Here is a 26,550-nt window from a genome sequence, read left to right on the forward strand (position 1 = left end):
AGCTACTCGGGAGGCTGAGGTAGGGGAATCGCTTGAACTTGGGAGATGGAGGTTGCAGTGAGCTGAGATGTGCTACTGTACTCCAGCTTGGGCAGCAGGGTGAGACTCCATCTCAAAATCAATCAATCCAATCAATCAATCAATCAATAAAAATAAAAAATGAAGGGAAGACGTGGCAGCTTTGTGTACTGCACGTCCTGAAAATGGACTGATTTCCCTCAAGAGGCAGGGATTTAAGCTCACTAGCCTACATGGGATACATACAGGAGAAAAAAGAGAAAAAGAAAAGAAATGTAAAAATAAATAAATGAAAATAACACTTCTCCCTGATTACAAAGGAAATCACATTCTTTTTGTAACAATTTGGATGACAAAATATAAAGAAAAATCTTTAATTTTGCCACTCGAAACATTCTGGTTTGTTGCTTTTTATACTTTCTATGCATATACACATTTTAAAAAGTAAAATCATAATATATGGTCTCTTGTCACTTACTATATTTTAAGCATGCTTCTATGGCAGAACTATATCCTGGCATCATCATTTTTAACGGCTGGATGCATGTTAAGTAAATTATTGCCACCCCAGAGGTGAATTTCTTTCCTTATATATTTTAATGAACTCGAGTAAGGATTTTTTACTGAATTCATAGAAGTAGAATTTCTAGAGGAAAATAATATAAAACAGTTTTAGGATTTTTAAAAGAAATGTTTAAATGATCCTGTAGGAAAATTGGTTGAGTTTATGCTCCCATCAACAGGGACAGAGCTCCAGGTTCCCCTTCCATTTGTCATCTTTGCTGGTCTTTCAGCAGAAAATCTCATTGTTTTCATTACATTTCTTTGATTTCTAGTGCTTTTGAATCTTTTTCATATGCTCATGGACCATTTTTATTCTTGTGGGAAGTGCTGGTTTCTCCATTGCTCATTTTCTGCTGGAAATCATTCATTTTTTTTTTCTGAGTAATTTTAAAGATTTCTTTATAGGCTAAGGATATAAACCTTTTATCTGTCATTGAGGTTACAAATACTTTCTCCCAGTAAGTAATTTGTCATTTCACTTTATTTACTTTTTGCTAGCAAAGCACCAAAGTCATATTTCACTTAATTTTTATCCTGCTGAATGAAAACATTTTAACTTAGTGGTTTCAGTTGAAACAGGAGCAGGACAGAATGTAATATCTAGATCTCACTCTGTCACCCCAACTGGAGTGCAGTGGCATGATCTTAGCTACTGCAGCCTCAAACTCCTGGGCTCAAGCGATTTTCCCACCTCAGCCTCCCAGGTAGCTCTAGGACTGCAGGTGTGTGCCGCCATGCCCAGCTAATTTTTAATTTTTTTGTAGAGGTGTGAATTTGCTATGCTGCCCGGGCTCATCTTGAACTCCTGACTTACCCCACCTTGGCTTGCCAATATTCTGGGAGTACAGGCGTGAACTACTGCTCTCGGCCAAGAGCTTACTTTTGTTTGCTAGTGGTGTTCTTGGTATCTGTTTATATTTGAGGCTTTCGTGCTAGTGCTGAAGTATTACACTCACCATCTGAGGTTCACAGGACTTTTCTTTCAATATTGAACAGAGGGAACTGTTTAGTTCTGCATCTTCGCAGGTATACAAAATGTGCCGACCAGGATTCTGCTTTATATCCATTGAAAAGCAAGAAGTAATACAGTAAAACTTTGCCTTACTAGAGGCTTTGGAAGAATGGAGTATTCTGGTGCAATTCTATTAACTTGGAAGGATGAAGGTGAAAAAAATTCAAAACTTTAATTTCCTATTGAATGCAGTTTGAAAATATAGCCAGTGATTCCACTTTTCTTCTCTAGTAAGTTTGGACATTCAGATCTACTTGGTCTTTTATCATAGAACTACTAGTGTGCCTGAGTCTTACATTGTGAAGATCCTTTTCTAAAACTTTAGATGTAAGAGGATATAAATGATACTGGATGAGATCAGGATGAATGAGAACTGATGCCTGTAAATATACTTTTTAGATGAAATCTCTGATTGCCACTCGTTTTCTTGTTGAACTCATAAAAATAAAACACATTGGCTGGAGGGTGGAAGTAGGAAGGAGATTTATGTCTTTTAATTGCATGTCATTGTTTCATATCGAGACAGAACATACAGTATTCGTGGCTTTGGACCTACAGAAGGAAACACATTTTTCTACCTGCTGCATGCCGGAGGTTCCTGAACACCGGGAGGGCTTATTGCAACACGGATTGCTGGGCCCTACTCCAGAGTTTCTGATTCACCAGGTCTAGGGTTGGGCCTGATCATGTACATTTGTAAGAAGTTCCCAGGTGCTCCTGGTCCAGAGACTGTATTTTTGAGAACCACTCTTATATACTAACTGTAAATTGTAGAACTATAGAAAAAAGCTTAGTTTGGTCTGGGATAAGAAGCACACAGGTGATGGAGCAAATCATGAAAAAGTCAACCCTTGATCTCACGTAACAAGCAATACACAGTGACATAACACAATTCTTGGTTTTCATCATTGCAAGTCATAGCCAAGTGTTGAGTGAGAAATTCAGTTTCATTTGCAGGGCTTAGAGAGGCCGGGTGATTCTAGAAAAATAGGATTTAGTGATTAACCTCATGAGAGTAGGAGTTATTTATGTCCTTTTTCTCTCCCCCATCACTTAGCATTTAGCCTTACTTTAGAAGGGTCCTGTATTTGTTTTAAACTTACAAAGAACTTTGAGTGCTTATTAAATGGAAAGCTCTGTGTGTGTGTGTGTGTGTGTGCGCGTGTGTGTATATATATATATGTATGTATGTACGTATGTATGTATGTACTTAGAGACAGAGTCTCGTTCTGTAGCCCAGGTTGAAGTGCAGTGGCATGATTTTGGCACACTGCAACCTCCTTCTCCCAAGTTCAAGGGATTCTCCTGTCTCAACTTCCCAAGTAGCTGGGATTACAGGCACCTGCCACCATGCCCAGCTAGTTTTGTATTTTTAGTAGAGACAGGGTTTCATCATGTTGGCCAGGCTGGTCTTGAACTCCTGAACTCTGGTGAGACCATCCCAGCCTCCCAAAGTGCTGGGATTACAGGCATGAGCCACCATGCCTGGCTCAAAAGCTTTGTGTTTTTAAAGATATTAGACATGTTTCTTGTTTTTTTTTTTTTTTTAACTTAACAATAATGTAGAAGAATCAGAGAAAGTTTTTCCAAAAAAGAGAAATCATTGTGATTATTTATCTTATTGGAATGTTGGATAATATAGTCTGCTTTATCAATCATCAAGCACACTATAAAATTTCCATTTTAATAAGATTCGTACCTCAATTGAGGTAATAAAGTTTTAAAGTTTTTAAAGTGAAAGCCAGCCCCACCCCTCTCCGGGAGTGGGCGGGGACAGCAGTTGCATGGCTGGCTTTCCCTGTGACATCACAGGTCCTTCATGATGTGCTGCTGTCTGGCCACGCCTCCTTTCCCTTTCATCTTTCTCATTGACCAATGGGCTTGAAGCATTAAGGCCACACCCCTATTCTGCATTCTAGTGCAGCCCTGGTTACGCCTCCTCTGGCTCAGTCACACAGCTACGTATAGGTGACTGGAGGTGTATAGTTGTCCTCGCCTGGATTGTGCTGATGTGGCCCCAACCCTACCTTCCTACCCGTCCGGTGATGTCCAAAGAAACCCGAAAGGGCGAATTGGCTGAGGCCAAGGAAAAGGTAAAAGGCACCAGGTTGCAGCACCCCAACCCAGCCCTAGGCCCCCTCTGACAGCCAAACTGCTGCCAGAGTCCGTGCCACTCCTGAAGCACACTGGGCTGGGCCCCCCAGTGCCTCTGGACTCACCAAACCAAAATCTTGTCAGCCAGCCCACCCCCCTCATGATTCCTGCCCCTGCCCTCGCCAGTCACCCCAGGGCGACTTTGAGCTGGTGACTCCTGGAGTTTCCCACTCCGTACTCCACCCTTATCTCCTGCTACCCCAAACCTGAGCACCCTAGGCTCTTTGGGCTCACGTCTCCAAGGACCTGGGTGCCCCAGAACCTGCCTGCCCTCACCAGTTACCCCAGGGTGACTTTGGGCAGGTGACTCCTGAGGCTCCCTGCTCCATACTTGGCCCTCACCTCCCACTGCCCCAAGCCTGACCTCCGTGGGCTCTGTGGGCTTGCATCTCCAAGGACCCGGGTCCCAATCCTGTGACCCCCTCCCCAATCTCAAAGTGGCAACTTGGGCATTGCACTCTTGTGTTCCCCCCGCCACTCCACCAAGGAGTGGAATGTAGTGATGTCACAGTCCCTCTAGAAACTGTCATTACTGCCACCAGACTGGCCTTTGGTCTTAGGACCCAGTACCCTAAGTGTTCTTGTTATTTCTAGTTCCTCTGGTTGCAGCACAGATTTCCAGCTGGAAGGGGAATGGGGACTGTGGGACCTAGGAGAGAGAAGTTTCAGGCTGCCTTACTTCCTTAACACACACATTGACAGTGTGAAAAGCCTACACCTCCCCCATGAGCTCAACACGTTGACAGTGTCTCTGGGTGGCAATGGGAGAATGGGTTTGGTTTGGTTTTCTCCCAGGCTTCTACTCTCCGGAGGAACTTTAACATTGTTTCTGAGTTCTCCACCTCAGATTTGAATTCTCCATTGTTCTGGGACCAGAGGGCCCCTCAGTCAGTAGTTTCTAGAGTGAGATCTGCTTATCTTCTGTGGAACAGATCTTGGGAAACTGAACTTGACAGCTTGAATCTTCCTCATCTCATCTCAACCTGGGGCACTTTGAGTGTCACAGGATAAATATGGGGCATCTTTCTGAAGCATCAGTTTCCCTTGATTCTATTGAGAGAGAAAACATTAATGTACTTAGGGATGACAGTCACATAGATCTATGAGTATACAAGACTTCTCCCTGAAATGAGGGTTGGGTTGTCCTCTTTCTGTTAAATTGTCAGATTTAACAGAAAGGCTGTCTTCTGCCACGAGGATACATTGATGTAAAAGCTTGAGAGGTTTTAGTGCACTTCTTCACACTAACAGACGTGTGAGGATATATGACTCTAAACCACACAGTGTACAGTTCCTGCCTACTTAATATTTGCCTTTCAACCTCTGCCTCTGGTTTTGGTCCCTGGCAGTTGCTGATTTGTGGCAAAATCCTGGAACTCAGAGTCAGAAGACTGGGTTTAAGTTCCATCATTGCCTTTTCTTCAGCCGTGGTATCAATCCCTCTCAGTCACTAAGTGATTGTGACAACACTTTCTACAGTTGTTGGTGGCATTAAATCAGATGCTCTATAATAGTATTTTGTATGAACTGTAAAGCCGGATGTGACTGTAGGAGCTTGTAGTGCTCATGAGTATCGCTGCTCTTCCTTTACACAGTTGAGAGACTATCATCCCCAGACCAACCCTAGTGTTGGTGAAGGAGCAACCGACACCAAAAAGAAGAAAACAAATAATGGCACTAACCCTGAGACAACCACTTTTGGTGGTTGCCACTCACCTGAGGATGTGGGTCTTGGCTGGCCAGGCTCCTAGGGACAGAGGGCCCAACGGGTGGTGGAGGGTAATTGTTAAGATTGTGGAAGAACTGCCAGGTACTGCTTAAGAATTCTGGGTTTGAATCTTGGCCGGGCGCGGTGGCTCAAGCCTGTAATCCCAGCACTTTGGGAGGCCGAGACAGGCGGATCACGAGGTCAGGAGATCGAGACCATCCTGGCGAACACCGTGAAACCCCGTCTCTACTAAAAAATACAAAAAACTAGCCGGGCGAGGTGGCGGGTGCCTGTAGTCCCAGCTACTCGGGAGACTGAGGCAGGAGAATGGCGTAAACCTGGGAGGCGGAGCTTGCAGTGAGCTGAGATCCGGCCACTGCACTCCAGCCCGGGCTACAGAGCGAGACTCCGTCTCAAAAAAAAAAAAAAAAGAATTCTGGGTTTGAATCTTACTTCTCCATCTGCTAGGGATATGATTTAGGGCAAATTGCTTGAGCCCTTTGGGCCTCTCTTTTCACTTCTGTAAAATAGGAGTGGTATTGTTTTACTTACATTTGTGAAGTTTAAATGAGATTTGTCATTGTTGTTTTTATGTTAATCCCTAGTCCAGGGCCTGCTGTAAACTCTCCTTCTTGGGCTTGCATTTCCTGAAGTAGTTAGAGAGTGTCAGAGGTTTCTGTTAGCTCTGAGAGTCTGAGAGTTGAAGGCCCACTAGAATGGAAACCTCGGGGCCAAGGGCTCCTGTCTGCCTTTTCCGTCCTATATCCTTGCTGTGAAGAACCATCCCTGGTCGGTAAGTGCTCAGTCAGTGTTTGTTGAATGATTGCACCTTTCTAAATCACAAGCTGGCAGAAGGGTGGGCTTTTCTCACACTCCATCTCTGAAGGTTTATGTTACTGTCTTTTTGAGAGAATCTGGTTTCAGACTTTCAGTTCTGTGGCTGTGGGCAAAAACCAACAAAGACCCAAATCCTTTTTCTTTGGGAGTTGAGGAGAGTTTACCAGTTCGTGTTCCCATTGGGTCTGAGAACTTCGCCTTTAAAATCCATTCCTGGCCCCTGCCTACCGCTTCCTGGCCTGGGGAATAGAGTCGAGGGGGCCACCCTCAGTCACCTTCCTTTGACTCTCCCGACAGAGACAACAGAACCGAGCTCAGCTGGAAGAAGTAACGTGATTTGTTTGCTCTTGACATGACTGCTGGGTTCGGGGGGGCACTCAGATGTAGAGGCCCCAGTCTCATCCCGCCCACTCCCAGCCTGAGGAAGAAGGCTCACCCCCCAGATTCCACCCCATCCCCACAGGATCCCTGATAACCTGGTCCCGTGGGTGGGCCTGTCCTGGGGCAGTGGTGCCATTCTGGGGGCATGTCTCTTGCTGTGCCATCTCTGCCTCCCCCTAGGAAGAGCTCTGTCTTCCTCTTTCTATAGGAAAAGAAGGCAAGCCACCAACATCAGGAAGCCCTAAGGAGGGAGCTAGAAGTGAGTGGAGGGTGTGAAGTTCCCTCCTGTCCTCCGGAGAAGGTTTCTTTGCTTCTCTGTCAGCACTTGCTTGTCTTTTCTCCCAAAGGCCCAGGTTCATACCATACGAATCCTTTCATGTCAGAAAAGTGAGCTTCAGACGGCACTCTATTACAGCCAGCATGCTGCCCAGCAGTTGGAAGGTGGGAATCTGGCACCCCGTCATCCTTCAACCTGGCATTTGACAGGCCTTTAGGGGGAGTCCTTTGGGCCGCATCTGAATGTCTCCCATTCCAGGAGAGTCCAGGGATCTGGTGAGCGCCTGCATGATTCGTGGAAGTTTGCAGGAGAGTTAGAGCGGGCTCTCTCTGCTGTCATTACCCAGAAGAAGAAGGCGGACAGGGTGAGTCCAACCACCTGCCCCGTCCCCTGGGACCCTGGCTTCGCAGATGGAGGAGTGAGCCTAAAGGTCCCTTCTGTAGGATGGAGTGTCCTGCCCAGAAGGTAGCATGGCCATTTCTTGCTGCTTTTGTGTGTGGTTGTTAGAGGAAGACGGGGGCTGAGTCGGCTGCTGTGGGTGAGTTGGGGGGTACTGTGGGGAGCGAGCACTGGACAGAGAGCTCGGAGGCCAAGTGCCTGCCCTGCCCGTACTTGGCTGTGGCCTTGGCCACAAGTGGTGGCCTAAGTGGTGGTTAGGGTACTTGTACCATAAAGGTACGGAAGAGTATCTTGAGTATGTTATTATCTGTGTTGAGAGAGGGAGCACGCATATATGTGTGTGTGTATGTATTATGGTAATATACATAAAACATGTTTGTAAGGATTCATAAAAAACTCAGGAGAGAGGAACAGTGTTGTGGGGGAGATATTTCCCTTCTGTACTTTCTGAGTTTTGGACTATGTGAACGTATCATCCTTTTAAAAAGTCAATAAAAGATTAATTTCCTCCTCCTTGTCTGTGCCCCTACCCTCGGTGAAAGAATGGGCTTAGAGAATCAGATATACGTGGGTGTTGAAATCCCAGCTCTAAGTGATCTTAGGCAAGCACTTAACCTTTAATACCCCATGTTTTTCATCTACACAATAGAGGTAATAATGGTAACCGTCACCTATGGAGGTTGTGAGGATTAAATGGGACTGTTAGCGCAGTGCCTGGTGAAGCACTCAGTAAAGGTTCCAACAGTGATAGCAATAACAGTAATAACAATAGCAATATTATCTGATCTCTCTGGGCCCCTGTTAGCCAGCTATAAATTCAATCTCTTTCCCTGTCTCTTCCACCTTTACCGAGTTCTTTGAAAAACAAATGAGGGCCAGTGCTTTGACTCAGGCCTGTAATACCAGCACTTTGGGAGGCCGAGGCGTGCGTATCACCTGAGGTCAGGAGTTCAAGACTAGACTGACCAATATGGAGAAACCCCATCTCTACTAAAAATACAGAATTAGCTGGGTGTGGTGGCACATGACTGTAATCCCAGCTACTTGGGAGGCTGAGGCAGGAGAATCACTTGAACCCGGGAGGCAGAGGGTGTGGTGAGCCGAGATTGCACCATTGCACTCCAGCCAGGGCAACAAGAGTGAAACTCTGCCTCAAAAAACAAAAAACAAAAAAACAAAACAGAAAAGAAAGAAACAAAACAAAGAAAAACAAATGAGACCATGGGCTTGGAAATGCCTTGAGAACATGTCAGGTGTGATTGGGAGTGAGGAAGTGTTACTGTGGAGTAGTCACGAGAGCTGTTGTTCCTGGTTGGCCAGCTGCTCCTCTGCCTGCTGTGTCCTGACTTCACCTGTCTCTATTTGCAGTACATCGAGGAGTTAACAAAGGAGAGGGACGCCCTGAGTTTGGAGCTGTACAGAAACACGTAGGATGGGGGAAGGTGGGATGGGAGGTCTGGAGGCCCTTAGCGTGGGTGGTGTGCTGGGAGGTGGGGGGTACAGGTGAGCATGGTGAGAGGCTCATGCAGGTTTTCATGTGTGTGCAGGGAAGCTCTAGTGCCAGCTGTGCCACTGACTCATGGGTAGCCTCAGGCAACTCATGTCTTCTCTCTGGCCTGCCACCTGGGACTTTTAATTCCTGGGGTCCCTTCCAATGCCACGGTTCTGTGGTTGTGGGGCGAAAGTAGAGGGTTGATCACCAAAGCGGTCCTTTCTGTTCTTCATTCATTCCTTTCTCTACTGCCTCTGGTCATAGCATAACCGATGAGGACCTGAAGGAGAAAAATGCCGAACTGCAAGAAAAACTTTGACTTGTAGAATCTGAAAAGTCTGAGATCCAGCTCAACGTAAAGGAGCTAAAAAGGAAGTTGGAGAGGGCCAAGCTCCTACTGCCACAGGCAAGTGGCTGGAGCCCCGGGGGTTGTGGGAGCCCCATCCGGCTGGGACCTTGGTCTAGGGATCATGCAGGTTATGGGGAGGTCCAGCCAAGAGCTCAAAAATTTGGGTCCTTGTTCTGGTCCTGCATAGAATCCTCTAGAGTGTGCTAAAAATCTACAAATTGGGGCCCTGCCTGGGGAATCAGAATCTCAGAGTTAGGGCTTAAAAAAATTTTTTTAAAGGATTATGGATGAAAACCATTATTGTATAGATTACATTTATATGGCTAGCTCATGAGTCTTTTTCCTTCTGAGGTTCAAACTAACACTTTCACTGTTCCAGCAGCAGCTGCAGGCGGATGCTGACCACCTGGGTAAGGAGCTGGAGAGTGTGGCAGCAAAGCTCCAAGCCCGGGTGGAAGAGAACGAGTTGTGGAACCGCATGAACCAGCAACAGGAGGAGAAGATGTGGAGGCAGGAGGAGAAGCTGCGGGAGCAGGAGGAGAAGATGCGGGAGCAGGAGGAGAAGATGTGGGAGCAGGAGGAGAAGATAAGGGAGCAGGATGATAAAGACGATGCTAGCGAAGATAAATGACTCTACTATTGGCGATGACAATACGTATTATGATGAAGACGTGATGCGATGACAGCTCGTGATGATGAGACGACGGCGACATGATGACACGCATATTATGACAACAATGATTATGATGAGCATACGGGATATGATGATACCGCGATATGATGATGTTACTTTATTATGATATAATGCTTTATTAAGTGATGATAAAGATTAATTTAGACAAGTGATGATAAAGACGTGATAAGGAAGAGAAGATTTACGATATGAGGAAAGACATGTATTATGATGAAGACGTGATGCTATGATGACAGCTCGTGTATTATGATGACGATGTATTATGATGAGATGACGCGATATGATTGCCAGCGATATGACAAACATGGATATGATGATAAGACGCGGTTTATGATAGCCGTGGGATATGATGAGACGATGTATTGCGATGAGATGACGTTTATTATGAGCAATAGAATGATATGATGATACGGATATGATGATAAATGACGCTTATTATGATATTAAATGATTTGGCGACATGATGAATAAAGACGCACGATTGGCGATGATTAAGCAATCACGTATTTGCGATGACAAATGACGGCGACATGATGAGCAAATGACGTGATGCCATGGTGATGAAGACGCACGACATGATGAGCATGATTATGATGATGAAGACGGCGATTATGATATACCGTGAAACTATGATGATAAAATGATTTCCACGATTATGATGGTTAAAATGATCACCAGTTATGATGATGAACACGCACCCATTATGATGATGAAAAACACGATATGATGACAAAATGATCCGGATGCGAACATAACACGCAATTTATTGGCGATGAAGACACCCATTATGATGACAAAGACGTGATGTTAAGGAACATAGCCGACGCAATATTATGATGACAAATGATTACCTTATTATGAGAAGACGATATATGACAGTCGTGACATGATGACGATGGCGACAGTCAATGTATTTGGCGATGATAACATGATATGAACATAGACGCTTTATTATGATGATAATGACGTGATTATGATGACAAAGATGCGGGGCAGGAGGAGAAGATGTGGAGGCAGGAGGAGAAGCTGTGGGAGCAGGAGGAGAAGATTCGGGAACAGGAGGAAAAGATGCAGAGGCAGGAGGAGAAGATGTGGGAGAGGAAGGAAGGAGTAGGGAGAAGATGTAGGAGAAAGAGGAAGGAAGGAGTGGAGGAGGTTGGGGGAGTTGGAAGGAGTTTGGGAGGGGGAACATGGACATAGAATGATCTTACCACAAATAGTGGAGGAAGAATTAGTATGTGGTTTGGTAGTGGAATGGTGGAGATGGAGGTTGGGGGAGGTATGGTAGGGAGGGGTTTGGAGGGGCAGGCATAGAGCCCCACAGCAATGGACATGAGGATCTGGAAGCCAGCCACTAGCTACCCTGACATCTATCCTGCAGGTAGAGCTGAAGAGCCAAGAGGCTCAGAGTCTGCAGCAGCAGTGAGACCATTACCTGGGTCCCCTGCAGCAGTACGTGGCCACCTATCAGCAGCTGGCCTCTAAGAAGGAGGCACTGCCCAGCTGCAGCAGCAGGAAGCTCAGGGCAAAGTGGTGGCTGAGATGGCCCACCAATAGTTGCAGGAGACCCAGTTGAGGGAGTTGATGAGGGCGGGGCCCCGAGGGCGACGACCTGGCAACCTCCGTGCCTTCTCACTCTCTTTCCTGGCCTCTTAGGAACAGCTGGAAGCTGCCATCCAGCAGACCAGCAGCTGCAGGCCCAGATGAGCCTCATGGCTCTCGCTGGGGAAGGTATGGGAGACCGCTCAGAGGAAGAGGAGATGAGCCCCAGGAAGAAGGGGGGACTGTTAGGAGCGTAGGACTGACTCTTTAGAACAGTTGGTCATTATGCCGACCGGGTATCCGCACTAAGTTCAGCATAGATATGGTGACCTCCTAGGAGTGGGGACCACCAGGGTGGCCTCTGAATGGGTGAACTGGCCCAGGTCGGAAATGGAGCCTGTCAGAACTCCCGTGTTGATTGGTAGTGGGACTGCACCTGGGCAACACAGGGAGACGTTGTCTCTTCAAAAAAATAAAGAACAGCTGCTGATTTCCCTCTGGGGAGGGGCTGGCCCGGGGTTGCACAGTGAGGGTGGGGGCAGAGGTGGGCCCACTGTTACCTCCCTTGTTGGGTTGTCTGAGGAGCCCTCTGGCAACCCCCCACAGGAGATGGACTGGACAGGGAGGAGGTGGAGGAGGAGGAGGCACCTCGGCCCATGCCAAGCATCCCAGAGAAACTGAAGAGCCAGGAGGCCATGGTGAGCCTGACTCTTCCTGCCCCTCCTTTGCTGCCTGCCTTGGCGGTCCCTCCCAGACCCCCTTATGCTCTTGGTTTCCCACCTTCTGATTTCTCTGGACCCTCTAAGACATGCCACACCTCTGCGGGGTGGAGGTGGGTGTGGGCACGGGCGTGGCAACAGACCACCTTTCCCTCCAGGTGGAGCTGGTGTTTCCGCTTGTGGGTGACCGTAACCAGGGGCATGGCGGATTGCAGGCAGCTGCCCAGAACCCTGCTGATGAGTCCGCACCAGGGACCCCAGGCCCTCAGGAGCTTGGAGCTGCCGACAAGCAGGGTGATGAGTAGAGCCTTTGGGTGAGGTGGGCAGGTAGGAGCAAGGGAGGGCTTGCACGGTGCTCAGTGCCCTGCCTTTCTCCCTCCAAAGATCTTTACAGCAAGCCCTGCATGCCGTTCTTCTACCGAGGAGACCACATGAAGGCAAAGATCATAAACATCTAAAAGCCGGCAGCAAGGCCTGGAGAAGAGTAAGCTGCCATGTGACTGTTTAGAATATAGTCTGAGCACAAACCTGGAAAAAAAAAAAAAGTATTTATTTTAAATTGTGGCAAAATACTGGCCAGGCGCAGGGGCTCACGCCTGTAATCCCAGCAATTTGGGAGGCGGAGGTGAATGGATCACCTGAAGGTCAGGGGTTCAAGACCAGCCTGGCCAATACAAAAATTAGCCAGGCGTGGTGGCGCATGCCTGTAATCCCAGCTACTTGGGAGGCTGAGGCAGGAGAATCGCTTGAACCTGGGAGGCAGAGGTTGCAATGAGCTGAGATCGTGCCACTGCACTCAAACCTGGGTGACAGAGCAAGACTCCGTCTCCAAAAAAAAAAAAAAAAAAAAAAAGTTTCTTCCTTACATGTATGTTTCTATTGGTTTTTTTCTTGGTCTTTCTCATTTAGTCCTGTCTTGTCTTACGGCATTTCCTAGTAAACTTTTACCTGCCTCCAGAGAGTATTGACTTTGACTTTATGGCACACAATTGGAGTAAGGGCAGATCACCTTCATCTAGTTTGGGACTAAGCTGGTTCAAGGTTTCAGTTTTTGTGATGGGTGGTCTATTTTGTATTCACTTGGACTCCTAGGGGTGGCCCTTCCAGGGTCCCATCTCCTTAGTGGGACCCAAATTCTCATTAGGTCATTTCAGCCTGTGAGAGTGCCAAACATTCAGCTAGGCTTTCCAGCCTGTTAACTACAACTTCATACTCACTTTCTTAGCCTCTTAGTCGTCTACTGTTTACCAATCACCAAATGTGGGAAAAGCACTACAGACTCAGGGTCACCTCCTAGGACTGGTCACGCAAGTCCTGGCTAGGTCTCCAATTACCTTCAAACAATTGTTTTTGCTGGGGCACATTTTTGTCCAGTTTTTCTAACTGCTCTTGTGGGGAGGCTAATCTGTAAAAAGCTACTCTCCCTTTAGTGAAAGTTGAAAACCTTCATCTGTTTTTTTTTTTTTTTTTTTGATGGATTCTCTCTCTGTCACCCAGGCTGTAGTGCAGTGGCATGATCTCTGCTCACTGAAACCTCCGCCTCCTAGGTTCAAGCAATTCTCCTGCCTCAGCGTCCTGAGTAGCTGGGATTACAGGCGTGTGCCACCATGCCTGGCTAATTTTTATATTTTTAATAGAGACAGGATTTCACCATGTTTTCCAGGCTGGTCTCGAGCTCCTGACTCAAGTGATCTGCCTGCCTCAGCCTCCCAAAGTGCTGGGATTACAGGTGTGAACCACTGCATCCGGCCCATCTGTCTTTTAAAACATGTTTTTAATTTGAGGCATAATTTATATTCAGTGAAATGCACAGATCTGGTTTACATTTTGATCAGTTTTAACAAATGCATTACCCATGTAACCCACCTCCTTTGAAGATACAGAACATTTCTATCATCCAGAAAGTTCTGTGCTTTAATCCTATCTGGCACTCCCCCAGCAGCTGATGAACGTGCTGAGGACATTGGTACAGGATTCTGGCCTCCCCAAAACAGCTGCTTTGACAAGCCTGCTTGCTTTCCCCAGCGCTAAATCCCTGCCTGCTCTCTCAAAATTCCCATCTTTAAACTGGTTGTACCTACAACCCTCCCTCATCAAGTCAATAGATAAATAAACCCTGAAAAATAAACACCCTTTCCTGGCCCAGCAGCCCACAGCCTAATATTTACTGTATACCCACGCTTTCAGAAATGGAACTTGCCTGCTTGTTCACCCTCACTAGGGTGGCAACTGCACAGGAGCAGCTGGGCTCACCCATTCAGCAAGAAGCCAACAGCTGGACAGTGACACTCAGACCCCAGCCTGGGTGAGCCTGGCTGAAAGCCCGCTTCTTTCCGGTCCGACTGGAGAGAGGGGGTGGAGCACACACAGCTCTACTGCCTTCCACATCCTTCAGCTGTGCTTCCTCCTGGGAGACGGAGCTGTTCATTAATTTGGCCAAAGCCTTCTTGGGGTCTGTAGGTTTGACAGGCTGGGTGTGTGCGGGCCACCATGCTAGAGAGAGAGGCTGGTGTGTCCGAAGGCAGCCACCTGGCCAGAGGAGGGTCAGCCCCCTTGGTGACCTCCTTCCCCCTGCAGGACACAAGCACCCGGCACTCTTCACTTGTGACTGCTCCTCTCAGAGCTGCCTCCAGGCGGGGATTCTAACCCTGTGGGTGGGGACATTGTGGTAGTGTACAGTGGGCCACGGCTCCCTCTGTCAGCTCCAACTCAGAGGCAGTAGAGAGAAGATGAGAAATTCCCTGCACCTCCTTCCTCCTCAGCACCCCCACCTCTGCACACGTCCACACGTGGAGACCCTGACAATGGTCCCTGGGAGAGCCGCCATCTGCGCCTCCTTTCCATATCTGCGCCTCCTTTCCATATCTGCGCCTCCTTTCCATATCTGCGCCTCCTTTCCATGCCTGCAGCAGCCATGCCCACTCTCCACACCCTTACCCACCTGGCTCGGTAGGTGCTGCACTGCCTGTGGTCCCGCCACTACACCTGGGCCTCTGTACCCGTCAGTTCCCTCAGTGTGGTTTTTATTTCCCCCAGTAAGTAGGGAGCCTGTAAGGCCACCTGCTGAGCAAGCTGGGGGAGAGAGTAGGGCGGGGCTGGGAGGATGAGGAGGAGGAGCTTATGGTTGTGCTGGAGACTCAGCGGAGCAGAGTTTATGCAGGCCCATTGGTTGCCTAGCCAGCGGTGATCCTGCTCCCACTCTCATTTCTTTCTTGTTGACAAAACCATGACCTCATTAAATATTGGACACCTGTAAACCTCATGGACTCTCCTCCGGCCTCCCCGCCCTGTATTGATGAGTCTAAGTCAACTCTAGTCATTTCATTCCTCTGGATATTGATTGCTTGGGGCTTGGGCATGAGTTGCCTCTTCACCTGAGCCTGAGCCACAGGTTCCCTCTGCACCTACCATGCTGCTGCACTGGGCCAGGGAGAGCTCCGTCTCGATGGAGACGAGCTGTGATGAGCTGGTGGCTGGGCGGATCAGGTAGTTGTAACGGGTCTTGTTCAGAAGGTCATCCATCAGCTTCTGCTCGGCATGGGCCATGCAGCAGTCCCCTGGGTAAACACACAGACATGCTGGGCCCTTGTGCAACTGTCTCCCACTGCAGCTGACAGCTACGAAGCGGGAGCCGAGAGGGCCAGGGAGCACAGCCACCCTGAGGGCCGGCTGAAGCAGCGAAGGCGCTGGCGGGTCTGGCTCTCTGTGGGAACTTCAAATGACATTAATGACAGAGCTCAGCTATCTCTTCCCATGCCATACCTTTTCCTCCTCCTCCTCTCACGATCAATGAATAGCATCCCATGCTATATACATCTGATACAAAACTGGGTGTCTCTTCCAGACCCCTCCCTTGGTTCATCCAAGTGGCCACCAAGTCCTGTCTGTCCCCGCATCTCCATGGCTACAGCCATGTCCCTGCCTCCTCCGCCCTGCCCACCTTCTGTTCTCTCCACCCACATTCTGCCCCTGCCATCCATGTGCCATGCAGTGGCAGACTGGTCTTTCTACAGCAAACTGGACTAGGGCCCTTCCCTACCCACAGCTCTCAGAGCTGGAGGTGGAGTTGAAACTCATGTTTTGGCTTGGCATTTAGAGCTCTTTCCCCCTTGGCACTGGCTTATCCAGAGTGCTCACAGTGCAGGGCAGGAGCCCCATGACTCAAATGTGGGTTTGGTGCAGAACTGGGTCTGAGGTGGTGCTTTCCCTAAGAGACGGGGCTGAGATGGGGGGATTTTCTGGGTTCGGAGTTAGACCTACAGAGTGCAAGGTTTCTCTGAGGCACCAAATGGAGGGCTCCAACTGGCAGCTGGCTCCTGGTCTGGAGCTTCAAGAAGAGGTCTCAGCTCAGAGTCACATTCAATAGCCAGCTTCAATGCAGCTTCCAGCAGGGAGCCCCTGGAGCTTCCACAACCTCAGACCTGCCCCTCTGCACACCCCAGATCTCTTGCCAAGTGGCGTTTGGGTCTTCATGTCATCTTCCTTCCACGTCTGGGAGTAAAGGTGAGGTGCAGGGACTTGAGCTTGTGTACTTTGGTATCTGAAGGGAGAGTGTGTCAAGTAGAGTGGAGGTGGCTTGGAAAGAGGGAGACTCAGAGGATAGTGAAGAACACATGACCAGGCGAGCCTAGGAGCAGGAAAGGTGATGAGAGTGAGCAGAGGAAACTGCTGGGGCAGGAGAGCAGATGTGTCCCTACAAAGGACACAAACTCATCCTTTTTTATGGCTGCATAGTATTCCATGGTGTATACGTGCTGCATTTTCTTAATCCAGTCTGTCACTGATGGACATTTGGGTTGATTCCAAATCTTTGCTATTATGAATAGTGCTGCAGTAAACATACGTGTGCATGTGTCTTTATAGCAGCATGACTTATAATCCTTTGGGTATATCCCCAGTAATGGGATGACTGGGTCAAATGGTATTTCTAGTTCTAGATCCTTGAGGAATCGCCACACTGTTTTCCACAATGGTTGAACAGTCCCACCAACAGTGTAAAAGAGTTCCTATTTCTCCACATCCTCTTCAGCACCTGTTGTTTCCTAATTTTTTAGTGATTGCCATTCTAACTGGTGTGAGATGGTATCTCATTGTGGTTTTGATTTGCATTTCTCTGATGGTGAGTGATGATGAGCATTTTTTCATGTGTCTGTTGGCTGTATGAATGTCTTCTTTTGAGAAGTGTCTGTTCATATCATTTGCCCACTTTTTGATTGGGTTGTTTGTTTTTTTCTTGTAAATTTGATTGAGTTCTTTATAGGTTCTGGATATTAGCCCTTTGTCAGATGAGTAGACTGCAGAAATTTTCTCCCATTCTGTAGGTTGCCTGTTCACTCTGATGGTAGTTTCTTTTGCTGTGCAGAAGCTCTTTAGTTTAATTAGATCCCATTTGTCAATTTTGGCTTTTGTTGCTGTTGCTTTTGGTGTTTTAGACATGAAGTCCTTGCCCATGCTTATGTCCTGAACGGTATTACCTAGGTTTTCTTCTAGGGTTTTTATGGTTTTAGGTCTAACATTTAAGTCTCTAATCCATCTTGAATTAATTTTCGTATAAGGAGTAAGGAGAGGATCCAGTTTCAGCTTTCTACTTATGGCTAGCCAATTTTCCCAGCACCATTTATTAAATAGGGAATCCTTTCCCCATTTCTTGTTTTTGTCAGATTTGCCAAAGATCAGATGGCTGTAGATGTGTGGTATTATTTCTGAGGGCTCTGTTCTGTTTCATTGGTCTATATCTCTGTTTTGGTACCAGTACCATCCTGTTTTGGTTACTGTAGCCTTGTAGCATAGTTTGAAGTCAGGTAGCGTGATGCCTCCAGCTTTGTTCTTTTGACTTAGGATTGTCTTGGCAATGCGGGGTCTTTTTTGGTTTAAAGCAGTTTTTTCCAATTCTGTGAAGAAAGTCATTGGTAGTTTAATGGGGATGGCATTGAATCTATAAATTGCCTTGGGTAGTATGGCCATTTTCACAATATTGGTTCTTCCTATCCATGAGCATGGTATGTTCTTCCATTTGTTTGTGTCCTCTTTTATTTCACTGAGCAGTGGTTTGTAGTTCTCCTTGAAGAGGTCCGTCACATCCCTTGTAAGCTGGATTCCTAGGTATTTTATTCTCTTTGAAGCTATTGTGAATGGAAGTTCATTCCTGATTTGGCTCTCTGTTTGTCTGTTACTGGTATATAAGAATGCTTGTGATTTTTGCACATTGATTTTGTATCCTGAGACTTTGCTGAAGTTGCTTATCAGCTTAAGGAGATTTTGGGCTGAGACAATGGCGTTTTCTAAGTATACAATCATGTCATCTGCAAACAGGGACAATTTGACTTCTTCTTTTCCTAACTGAATATCCTTGATTTCTTTCTCTTGCCTGATTGCCCTGGCCAGAACTTCCAACACTATGTTGAATAGGAGTGGTGAGAGAGGATATCCTTGTCTTGTGCCAGTTTTCAAAGGGAATGCTTCTAGTTTTTGCCCATTCAGCATGATATTCGCTGTGGGTTTGTCATAAATAGCTCTTATTATTTTGAGACACATTCCATCAATACCGAATTTATTGAGAGTTTTTAGCATGAAGGGCTGTTGAATTTTGTCAAAGGCCTTTTCTGCATCTATTGAGATAATCACATGGTTTTTGTCTTTGGTTCTGTTTATATGCTGGATTACGTTTATTGATTTGCATATGTTGAACCAGCCTTGCATCCCAGGGATGAAGCCCACTTGATCATGGTGGATAAGCTTTTTGGTGTGCTGCTGGTTTTGGTTTGCCAGTATTTTATCAAGGATTTTTGCATCGATGTTCATCAGGGATATTGATCTAAAATTCTCTTTTTTTGTTGTATCTCTGTCAGGCTTTGGTATCAGGATGATGTTGGCCTCGTAAAATGAGTTAGGGAGGATTCCTTCTTTTCTTTTTCTATTGATTGGAATAGTTTCAGAAGGAATGGTACCAACTCCTCCTTATACCTCTGGTAGAATTCGGCTGTGAATCCTTCTGGTCCTGGACTTTTTTTGGATGGTAGGCTATTAATTATTGCCTCAATTTCAGAGCCTGCTATTGGTGTATTCAGGGATTCAACTTCTTCCTGGTTTAGTCTTGGAAGAGTGTAAGTGTCCAGGAAATTATCCATTTCTTCTAGGTTTTCTAGTTTATTTGCATAGAGGTGTTTATAGTATTCTCTGATGGTAGTTTGTATTTCTGTGGGGTTGGTGGTGATATCCCCTTTATCATTTTTTATTGCATCTGTTTGATTCTTCTCTCTTTTCTTCTTTATTAGTCTTGCTAGCAGTCTATCAATTTTGTTGATCTTTTCAAAAAACCAGCTCCTGGATTCATTGATTTTTTGAAGGGTTTTTTGTGTCTCTATCTCCTTCAGTTCTGCTCTGATCTTAGTTATTTCTTGCCTTCTGCTAGGTTTTGAATATGTTTGCTCTTGCTTCTCTAGTTCTTTTAATTGTGATGTTAGGGTGTCAATTTTAGATCTTTCTTGCTTTCTCTTGTGGGCATTTAGTGCTATAAATTTCCCCCTACACACTGCTTTAAATGTGTCCCAGAGATTCTGGTATGTTGTATCTTTGTTGTCATTGGTTTCAAAGAACATCTTTATTTCTGCCTTCATTTCATTATGTACCCAGTAGTCATTCAGGAGCAGGTTGTTCAGTTTCCATGTAGTTGAGTGGTTTTGATTGAGTTTCTTAGTCCTGAGTTGTAGTTTGATTGCACTGTGGTCTTAGAGACAGTTTGTTATAATTTCTGTTGTTTTTACATTTGCTGAGGAGTGCTTTACTTCCAACTATGTGGTCAGTTTTGGAATAAGTGCGATGTGGTGCTGAGAAGAATGTATATTCTGTTGATTTGGGGTGGAGAGTTCTGTAGATGTCTATTAGGTCTGCTTGGTGCAGAGTTGAGTTCAATTCCTGGATATCCTTGTTAACTTTCTGTCTCGTCGATCTGTCTAATGTTGACAGTGGGGTGTTAAAGTCTCCCATTGTTATTGTATAGGAGTCTAAGTCTCTTTTTAAGTTTCTAAGGACTTGCTTTATGAATCTGGGTGCTCCTGCATTGGGTGCATATATATTTAGGATAGTTAGCTCTTCCTGATGAATTGATCCCTTTACCATTATGTAATGGCCTTCTTTGTCTCTTTTGATCTTTGATGGTTTAAAGTCTGTTTTATCAGAGACTAGGATTGCAACCCCTCCTTTTTTTTGTTTTCCATTTGCTTGGTAGATCTTCCTCCATCCCTTTATTTTGAGCCTATGTGTGTCTCTGCATGTGAGATGGGTCTCCTGAATACAGCAAACTGATGGGTCTTGACTCTTTATCCAATTTACCAGTCTGTGTCTTTTAATTGGACCATTTAGTCCATTTACATTTAAGGTTAATATTATTATATGTGAACTTGATCCTGTCATTATGATATTAGCTGGTTATTTTGCTCACTAGTTGATGCAATTTCTTCCTAGCATCGATGGACTTTACATTTTGACATGTTTTTGCAATGGCTGGTACCTGTTGTTCCTTTCCATGTTTAATGCTTACTTCAGGATCTCTTGTAGGGCAGGCCTGGTGGTGACAAAATCTCTAAGCATTTGCTTGTCTGTAAAGGATTTTATTTCTCCTTCACTTAGGAAACTTAGTTTGGCTGGATATGCAATTCTGGGTTGAAAATTCTTTTCTTTAAGAATGTTGTATATTGGCCCCCACTCTCTTCTGGCTTGGAGAGTTTCTGCTGAGAGATCTGCTGTTAGTCTGATGGGCTTCCCTTTGTGGGTAACCCGACCTTTCTCTCTGGCTGCCCTTAACAGTTTTTCGTTCATTTCAACTTTGGTGAATCTTACAATTATGTGTCTTGGAGTTGGTCTTCTCAAGGAGTATCTTTGTGGCATTCTCTGTATTTCCTGAATTTGAATGTTGGCCTCCCTTACTAGATTGGGGAAGTTCTCCTGGATAATATCCTGCAGAGTGTTTTCCAACTTGGTTCCATTTTCCCCGTCACTTTCAGACACACCAGTCAGACATAGATTTGGTCTTTTCACATAATCCCATATTTCTTAGAGGCTTTGTTCATTTCTTTTTACTCTTTTTTCTCTACACTTCTCTTCTTGCTTCATTTCATTCATTTGATCTTCAATCGCTGATACTCTTTCTTCCAGTTGATCAAGTTGGTTACTGAAGCTTGTGCATTTGTCACATAGTTCTCGTGTTATAGTTTTCATCTCTATCAGTTCTTTTAAGGTCTTCTCTGCATTGAGTATTCTAGTTATCCATTCATTCATTCTTTTTTCAAGGTTTTTAGTTTCTTTGTGCTGGTTACGTAGTTTCTCCTTTAGCTCTGAGAAGTTTGATCAGCAGAAGACTTCTTCTCTCAACTCATCAAAGTCATTCTCCGTCCAGCTTTGTTCTATTGCTGGTGACGAGCTGCGTTCCTTTGGAGGGGGAGATGCACTCAGATTTTTTGAATTTCCAGCTTTTCTGCCCTACTTTTTCCCCATCTTTGTGGTTTTATCTGCCTTTGGTCTTTGATGATGGTGACGTACTGATGGGGTTTTGGTGTGGGTGTCCTTTCTGTGTGTTAGTTTTCCTTCTAACAGTCAGGACCCTCAGCTGTAGGTCTGTTGGAGTTTGCTTGAGGTCCACTCCAGACCCTGTTTGCCTGGGTATCAGCAACAGAGGCTGCAGAAGATAGAATATTGCTGAACAGTGAGTGTTGCTGTCTGATTCTTGCTCTGGAAGCTTCGTCTCAGGGGTGTACCGTGTGAGGTGTGAGATGCCAGTCTGCACCTAGTAGGGGATGTCTCCCAGTTAGGCTACTCAAGGGTCAGGGACCCACTTGAGCAGGCAGTCTGTCTGTTCTCAGATCTCAATCTCTGTGCTGAGAGAATCACTGCTCTCTTCAAAGCTATCAGACAGGGACATTTACATCTGCAGAGGTTTCTGCTGTCCGACATACCCCAGTGAGATGAACCTGGTACCTCAGTTGAAAATGCAGAAATCACCCGTCTTCTGTGTCACTCACTCTGGGAGCTGGAGGCTGGAGCTATTCCTATTTGGTCATCTTGGGCATGCCCCCCGGCTAATTCTTAATAAAATTTTATTGTAGAGATGAGGTCTCACTCTATTGCTCAGTCTGGTTTTGAACTCCTGGGTTCAAGAGCTCCTCCAACCTCAGCCTCCCAAAGTGCTGAGATTACAAGCATGAGCTGGGACTTAACTTTTCAAAAGTCTTTCATCAGTTATCGCTTGTCTATTTTCTGTTCAGTTTCTGACATTCTTTTTCTTTTTTTGAGAGACATGGTCTCACTCTGCTGCCCAGGCTGGAGTGTGCAGTGTGGCACAACCACGGTTCACTGTAGCCTCATCCTGCCAAGGTTCAGGTGATCCTCCTGCCTCAGCCCTCCAAGTAGCTTGGGACAACAGGTGTGTGCCACCACATCCAGCTAATTTTTGTATTTTTTTTTTGTAGAGACAGGGTTTCACTATGTTGCCCAGGCTGGTCTGGAATTCCTGGGCTCAAGTGATTCACCCACCTTGGCCTCCCAAAGTGCTGGGATTACAGGTGTGAGCCACCATGCCTGGCCTGAGTTTCTGACATTCTGTAATTTTCTTTCTCTTGTTCTCCTTGTACAGATGGTTTGCCCTTAAAAAAAAATTCCCTTTACAGCAATTTAGTGAAATTTGTGAGGATGCAAAATTACATGCATATGAACAATCCACCTCCTTAATCCAAAAAATAGAAGTACAGAACTAGCAGGACTTGTTGATGGCTTGGATATGAGGAGTGAGAGAGGCCCAAGGGTGATGAGGATGTTAGGTCTGAGTAACTGAAATATGAGGGGCAGTAATCAAGAGGCTAGTTCTGAGCCTGTGAAATTCAAGATATCTTTTGGACATCTTAATGGAGATGTCAGGTAATAAATATACTAGTCTGGAGTTGAGATGGAGGTCCAGGATGAGACATACCTTTCAGAGTGTCCTTGTATAGATGGATTTAATACCAAAGACTGGATGAGATCACCTTGGGAGTGAATGCACAGAGGAAGAAAGGAGGGTCCAGAACTCTTTCTTTTCCTCTTATTCCCTGAGATTGCTCTTAGTGGCAGAAGCTGCTACTGTCTAAGACTCATTGGGTAGCAAAACGGGTACACAGAAGGGACAGAGGCGTCTTTACCTCAGTAGGTGCTCCGTGGATACCAGGAATGTGATAGAGCTATGATGTTTGAAAGTGTGAGTTTTTATTAAGACTACAGTTTAATTTTTTTTTTTTTTTTTTAAGACAGAGTCTTGCTCTGCCAGGCTGGAGTGCAGTGGTGTGATCTTGGCTCACTGCAACCTTCAATTCCTGGGTTCAAGCAATTCTTGTGCCTCAGCCTCCTGAGTAGCTGGGATTACAGGTGCATGCCACCATGCCTCGCTCATTTTTGTATTTTTTTTTTTTTATAGAGGCAGGGTTTCACCATGTTGGCCAGGCTGGTCTTGAACTCCTGACCTCAAGTGATCTGTCTGCCTCAGCCTCCCAAAGTGCTGGGGTTGCAGGTGTGAGCCACCATGCTTGGCCGAGTTTAACATTTTTTACCTTGAGTTCGTAGGTTTCATAGGTTTTAGTTTTGTTAACTTATTAAAACAACCTTTTTAGAGATATAATCCATGTACCATACAATTTACTCATTTAAAATGTACAATTCAAGGCCAAGTGCGTTGGCTCATGCCTGTAATCTCAACATTTTGGGAGACTGAGGTAGAAGGATTGCTTGAGCTCAGGAGTTCAAGGTTACAGTGAGTGACAGCACAACTGCACTCCAGCCTGGGTGACAGAATGGGTCCCTGTCTTTAAAAGAAAAAAAAGGAAATCTGTAACCATTAGCAGTTACATGTGAATGTCCCCAGTCTTAGACAACCACTAATCTCCTTTCTGTCTTTATAGATTCACCTATTACAGACAGTTTATATAAATGGAATCGTATGTGATCTTTTGTGACTGACCTTGAAATAGAACCCCAAGTTCAGGCTTGTGTGTGTGGCGTGCAGTTGATGCCAAACACTGACACACAGGTGCTTGGAGAGAGAGAAAGGTTTGTTTGATTTGGCTAAAGCAAGAAGGTGGAAAAGCAGACTCTCTCAATTCTGTCTATCAAGAATGAAAAGCAGGTAGTTTTTATGTGGCTAGCGAGTAAGGTAGGGGGAGTTTCAAGGAACTGAGGGGGAAAAGTCTGCGTTTTTTTTTTTTTTGCCTTTATTCAATTAGTTATGATTTTTATTTTTTATTTTTATTTTTTTAAATTATTTTTTATTATTATACTTTAAGTTCCAGGGTACATGTGCATAACGTGCAGGTTTGTTACATATGTATACTTGTGCCCTGTTGCTGTGCTGCACCCATCAACTCGTCAGCACCATCAAAACCACAATGAGATACCATCTCACACCAGTTAGAATGGCGATCATTAAAAAGTCAGGAAACAACAGGTGCTGGAGAGGATGTGGAGAAATAGGAACACTTTTACACTGTTGGTGGGATTGTAAACTAGTTCAACCATTATGGAAAACAGTATGGCGATTCCTCAAGGATCTAGAACTAGATGTACCATATGACCCAGCCATCCCATTACTGGGTATATACCCAAAGGATTATAAATCATGCTGCTATAAAGACACATGCACATATATGTTTATTGCGGCACTATTCACAATAGCAAAGACTTGGAATCAACCCAAATGTCCATCAGCGACAGACTGGATTAAGAAAATGTGGCATATATACACCATGGAATACCATGCAGCCATAAAAAAGGATGAGTTTGTGTCCTTCGTAGGGACATGGATGCAGCTGGAAACCATCATTCTCAGCAAACTATCGCAAGAACAGAAAACCAAACACCGCATGTTCTCACTCATAGGTGGGAACTGAACAATGAGATCACTTGGACTCGGGAAGGGGAAGTCTGCGTTTCTTCAGCCTCAGATAACACCTTGAATAAGCAGATTTCTGGGTTGCAGCAGCCGGTTACAACGTCCTTAAAGGACGTTCATTCCTTCTGCAAAATAAAATAAAATAAAATAGTTTCAAGTTTAATTTTAGATTCAGGGGATACATGTGCAGGTTTGTTACATGAGTATATTGCATGATACTGAGGTTTAGGGTATGAATGATCCTGTCACCCAGGTACCGAGCATAGTACTCAGTAGTTTTTCAACTCCTGTCTCCTTTCCTCCCTCCCCCCGTAGAAGCCCCAGTGTTGCCATCTTTATGTTCATTTTGTTGCCAGCTTTATGTTCATGAGTGCCCAATGTTTAGCACCCACTTATAATTGAGAACATGCAGTATTTAATTTTCTCTTTCTGCATTGATTCACTTACCATAATGGCCTCCACCTGCATCCATGTTGCAGTAAAGGACATGATTTTGTTCTTTCGTTTTTTCTTTTTTCTTTTCTTTTTTTGGGGAGAGGATGGAGTCTAGCTCTGTCACCCAAGCTGGAGTGCAATGGTGCGATCTTGGCTCACTGCAACCAGGTTCAGGCGATTCTCGTGCCTCAGCCTCCCGGGTAGCTGGGATTACAGGTGCCCACCACCACACCTGGCTAATTTATGTATTTTTAGTAGAGACATAGTTTCACCATGTTTGCCGGGCTGGTCTCAAACTCCTGACCTCAGGTGATCCGCCTGCCTCAGCCTCCCAAAGTACTGGAATTACAGGCGTGAGCCACGGCGCCTGCCCCTTTCTTCTGAAAAATTTTGTCATGACCCTGGTGTTATCTTCTGCTTGACAAAGAAACAGCATATCAGCAGTTTATATGATAATTATATTGTGGGAACAAGGGATGCTGACTTTTGTGTAAGCAAGCAAGGGCCTATGAGAATTTTCATTATTTCAGTCACTAAAAATGTTGGGGTGCTGAAATTTCAAGGGGCTCTCTTTCAACTTTTTTCACTTAGAATAATGTTTTCAACGTTTATCTCTGTTGCAACATATGTCAGTCCCTCCTTCCTTTTTATGGTTAAATATTCCATTGTATGGATAGACCACACATCTCATTTATTCATCTGTTGATGGACATGTGGGTTGTTTCTACTTTTGGGCTATTCTGAGTAATACCGCTACAAATATTTGTCTACAAGTTTTCATGTGCACATGGTTTCATTTCTTTCAGTACATATTAGGAATAGAATTGCTGAGCCATAGGTGACAACACCATGGTTAATAGTTTGAGGAATCACAAAACTGTTTTCCAAATGGAAAACAGTTCCCTTTGTCTCTTCTGTTTCTTTTTTTCTTTTTTTTCCTTTAAGCCTACAGCACCTGGTATTCCCAGGCAGTCTTCCATCCAAGTACTAACCAGGCCCTACCCTGCTTAGCTTCTGAGATCAGATGAGATCTGGCATGTTCAGGGTGGTATAGCCGTAGAC

The 26,550-nt window shown here is 45.5% G+C and overlaps 2 protein-coding genes and 1 non-coding gene across 3 annotated transcripts; 2 read left to right on the forward strand and 1 right to left on the reverse strand.

Annotated features, from left to right (window-relative positions):
• Positions 1-3,116: 3,116 nt before the first annotated feature.
• Positions 3,117-11,085, forward strand: LOC101007436 (golgin subfamily A member 6-like protein 6). Its single transcript, XM_031657977.1, is given in 10 exon segments — positions 3,117-3,687; positions 5,344-5,472; positions 6,883-6,933; positions 7,022-7,115; positions 7,210-7,227; positions 7,230-7,315; positions 8,719-8,777; positions 9,107-9,248; positions 9,574-9,808; positions 10,871-11,085. Coding segments are annotated over 10 exon segments (1,113 nt in total). The 5' UTR covers positions 3,117-3,603.
• A 141-nt stretch (positions 11,086-11,226) lies between these two features.
• LOC108583483 (golgin subfamily A member 6D-like) lies at positions 11,227-12,691 on the forward strand. Its single transcript, XM_031657973.1, has 4 exons — positions 11,227-11,616; positions 12,034-12,125; positions 12,305-12,440; positions 12,531-12,691. The coding sequence occupies exons 1-4, from the start codon at positions 11,589-11,591 to the stop codon at positions 12,602-12,604; spliced, it is 330 nt and encodes a 109-aa protein (XP_031513833.1). The 5' UTR covers positions 11,227-11,588; the 3' UTR covers positions 12,605-12,691.
• A 13,740-nt stretch (positions 12,692-26,431) lies between these two features.
• LOC116271347 lies at positions 26,432-26,550 on the reverse strand. The gene has a single exon (XR_004179912.1). It is a non-coding gene; the product is annotated as a 5S ribosomal RNA (ribosomal RNA).

Source organism: Papio anubis, chromosome 18 (assembly GCF_008728515.1).
Source record: "Papio anubis isolate 15944 chromosome 18, Panubis1.0, whole genome shotgun sequence".
NCBI classification, from domain to species: domain Eukaryota; kingdom Metazoa; phylum Chordata; class Mammalia; order Primates; family Cercopithecidae; genus Papio; species Papio anubis.

Excerpts from the sequence above, each read along its gene's own strand:
- LOC108583483 (XM_031657973.1), top strand. The coding sequence starts at position 11,589 with ATGAGCCTCATGGCTCTCGCTGGGGAAG. Across the intron at positions 12,126-12,304 it reads TGAAGAGCCAGGAGGCCATG|GTGGAGCTGGTGTTTCCGCT; the intron begins GTGAGCCTGACT and ends CTTTCCCTCCAG. Across the intron at positions 12,441-12,530 it reads TGGAGCTGCCGACAAGCAGG|ATCTTTACAGCAAGCCCTGC; the intron begins GTGATGAGTAGA and ends CTCCCTCCAAAG.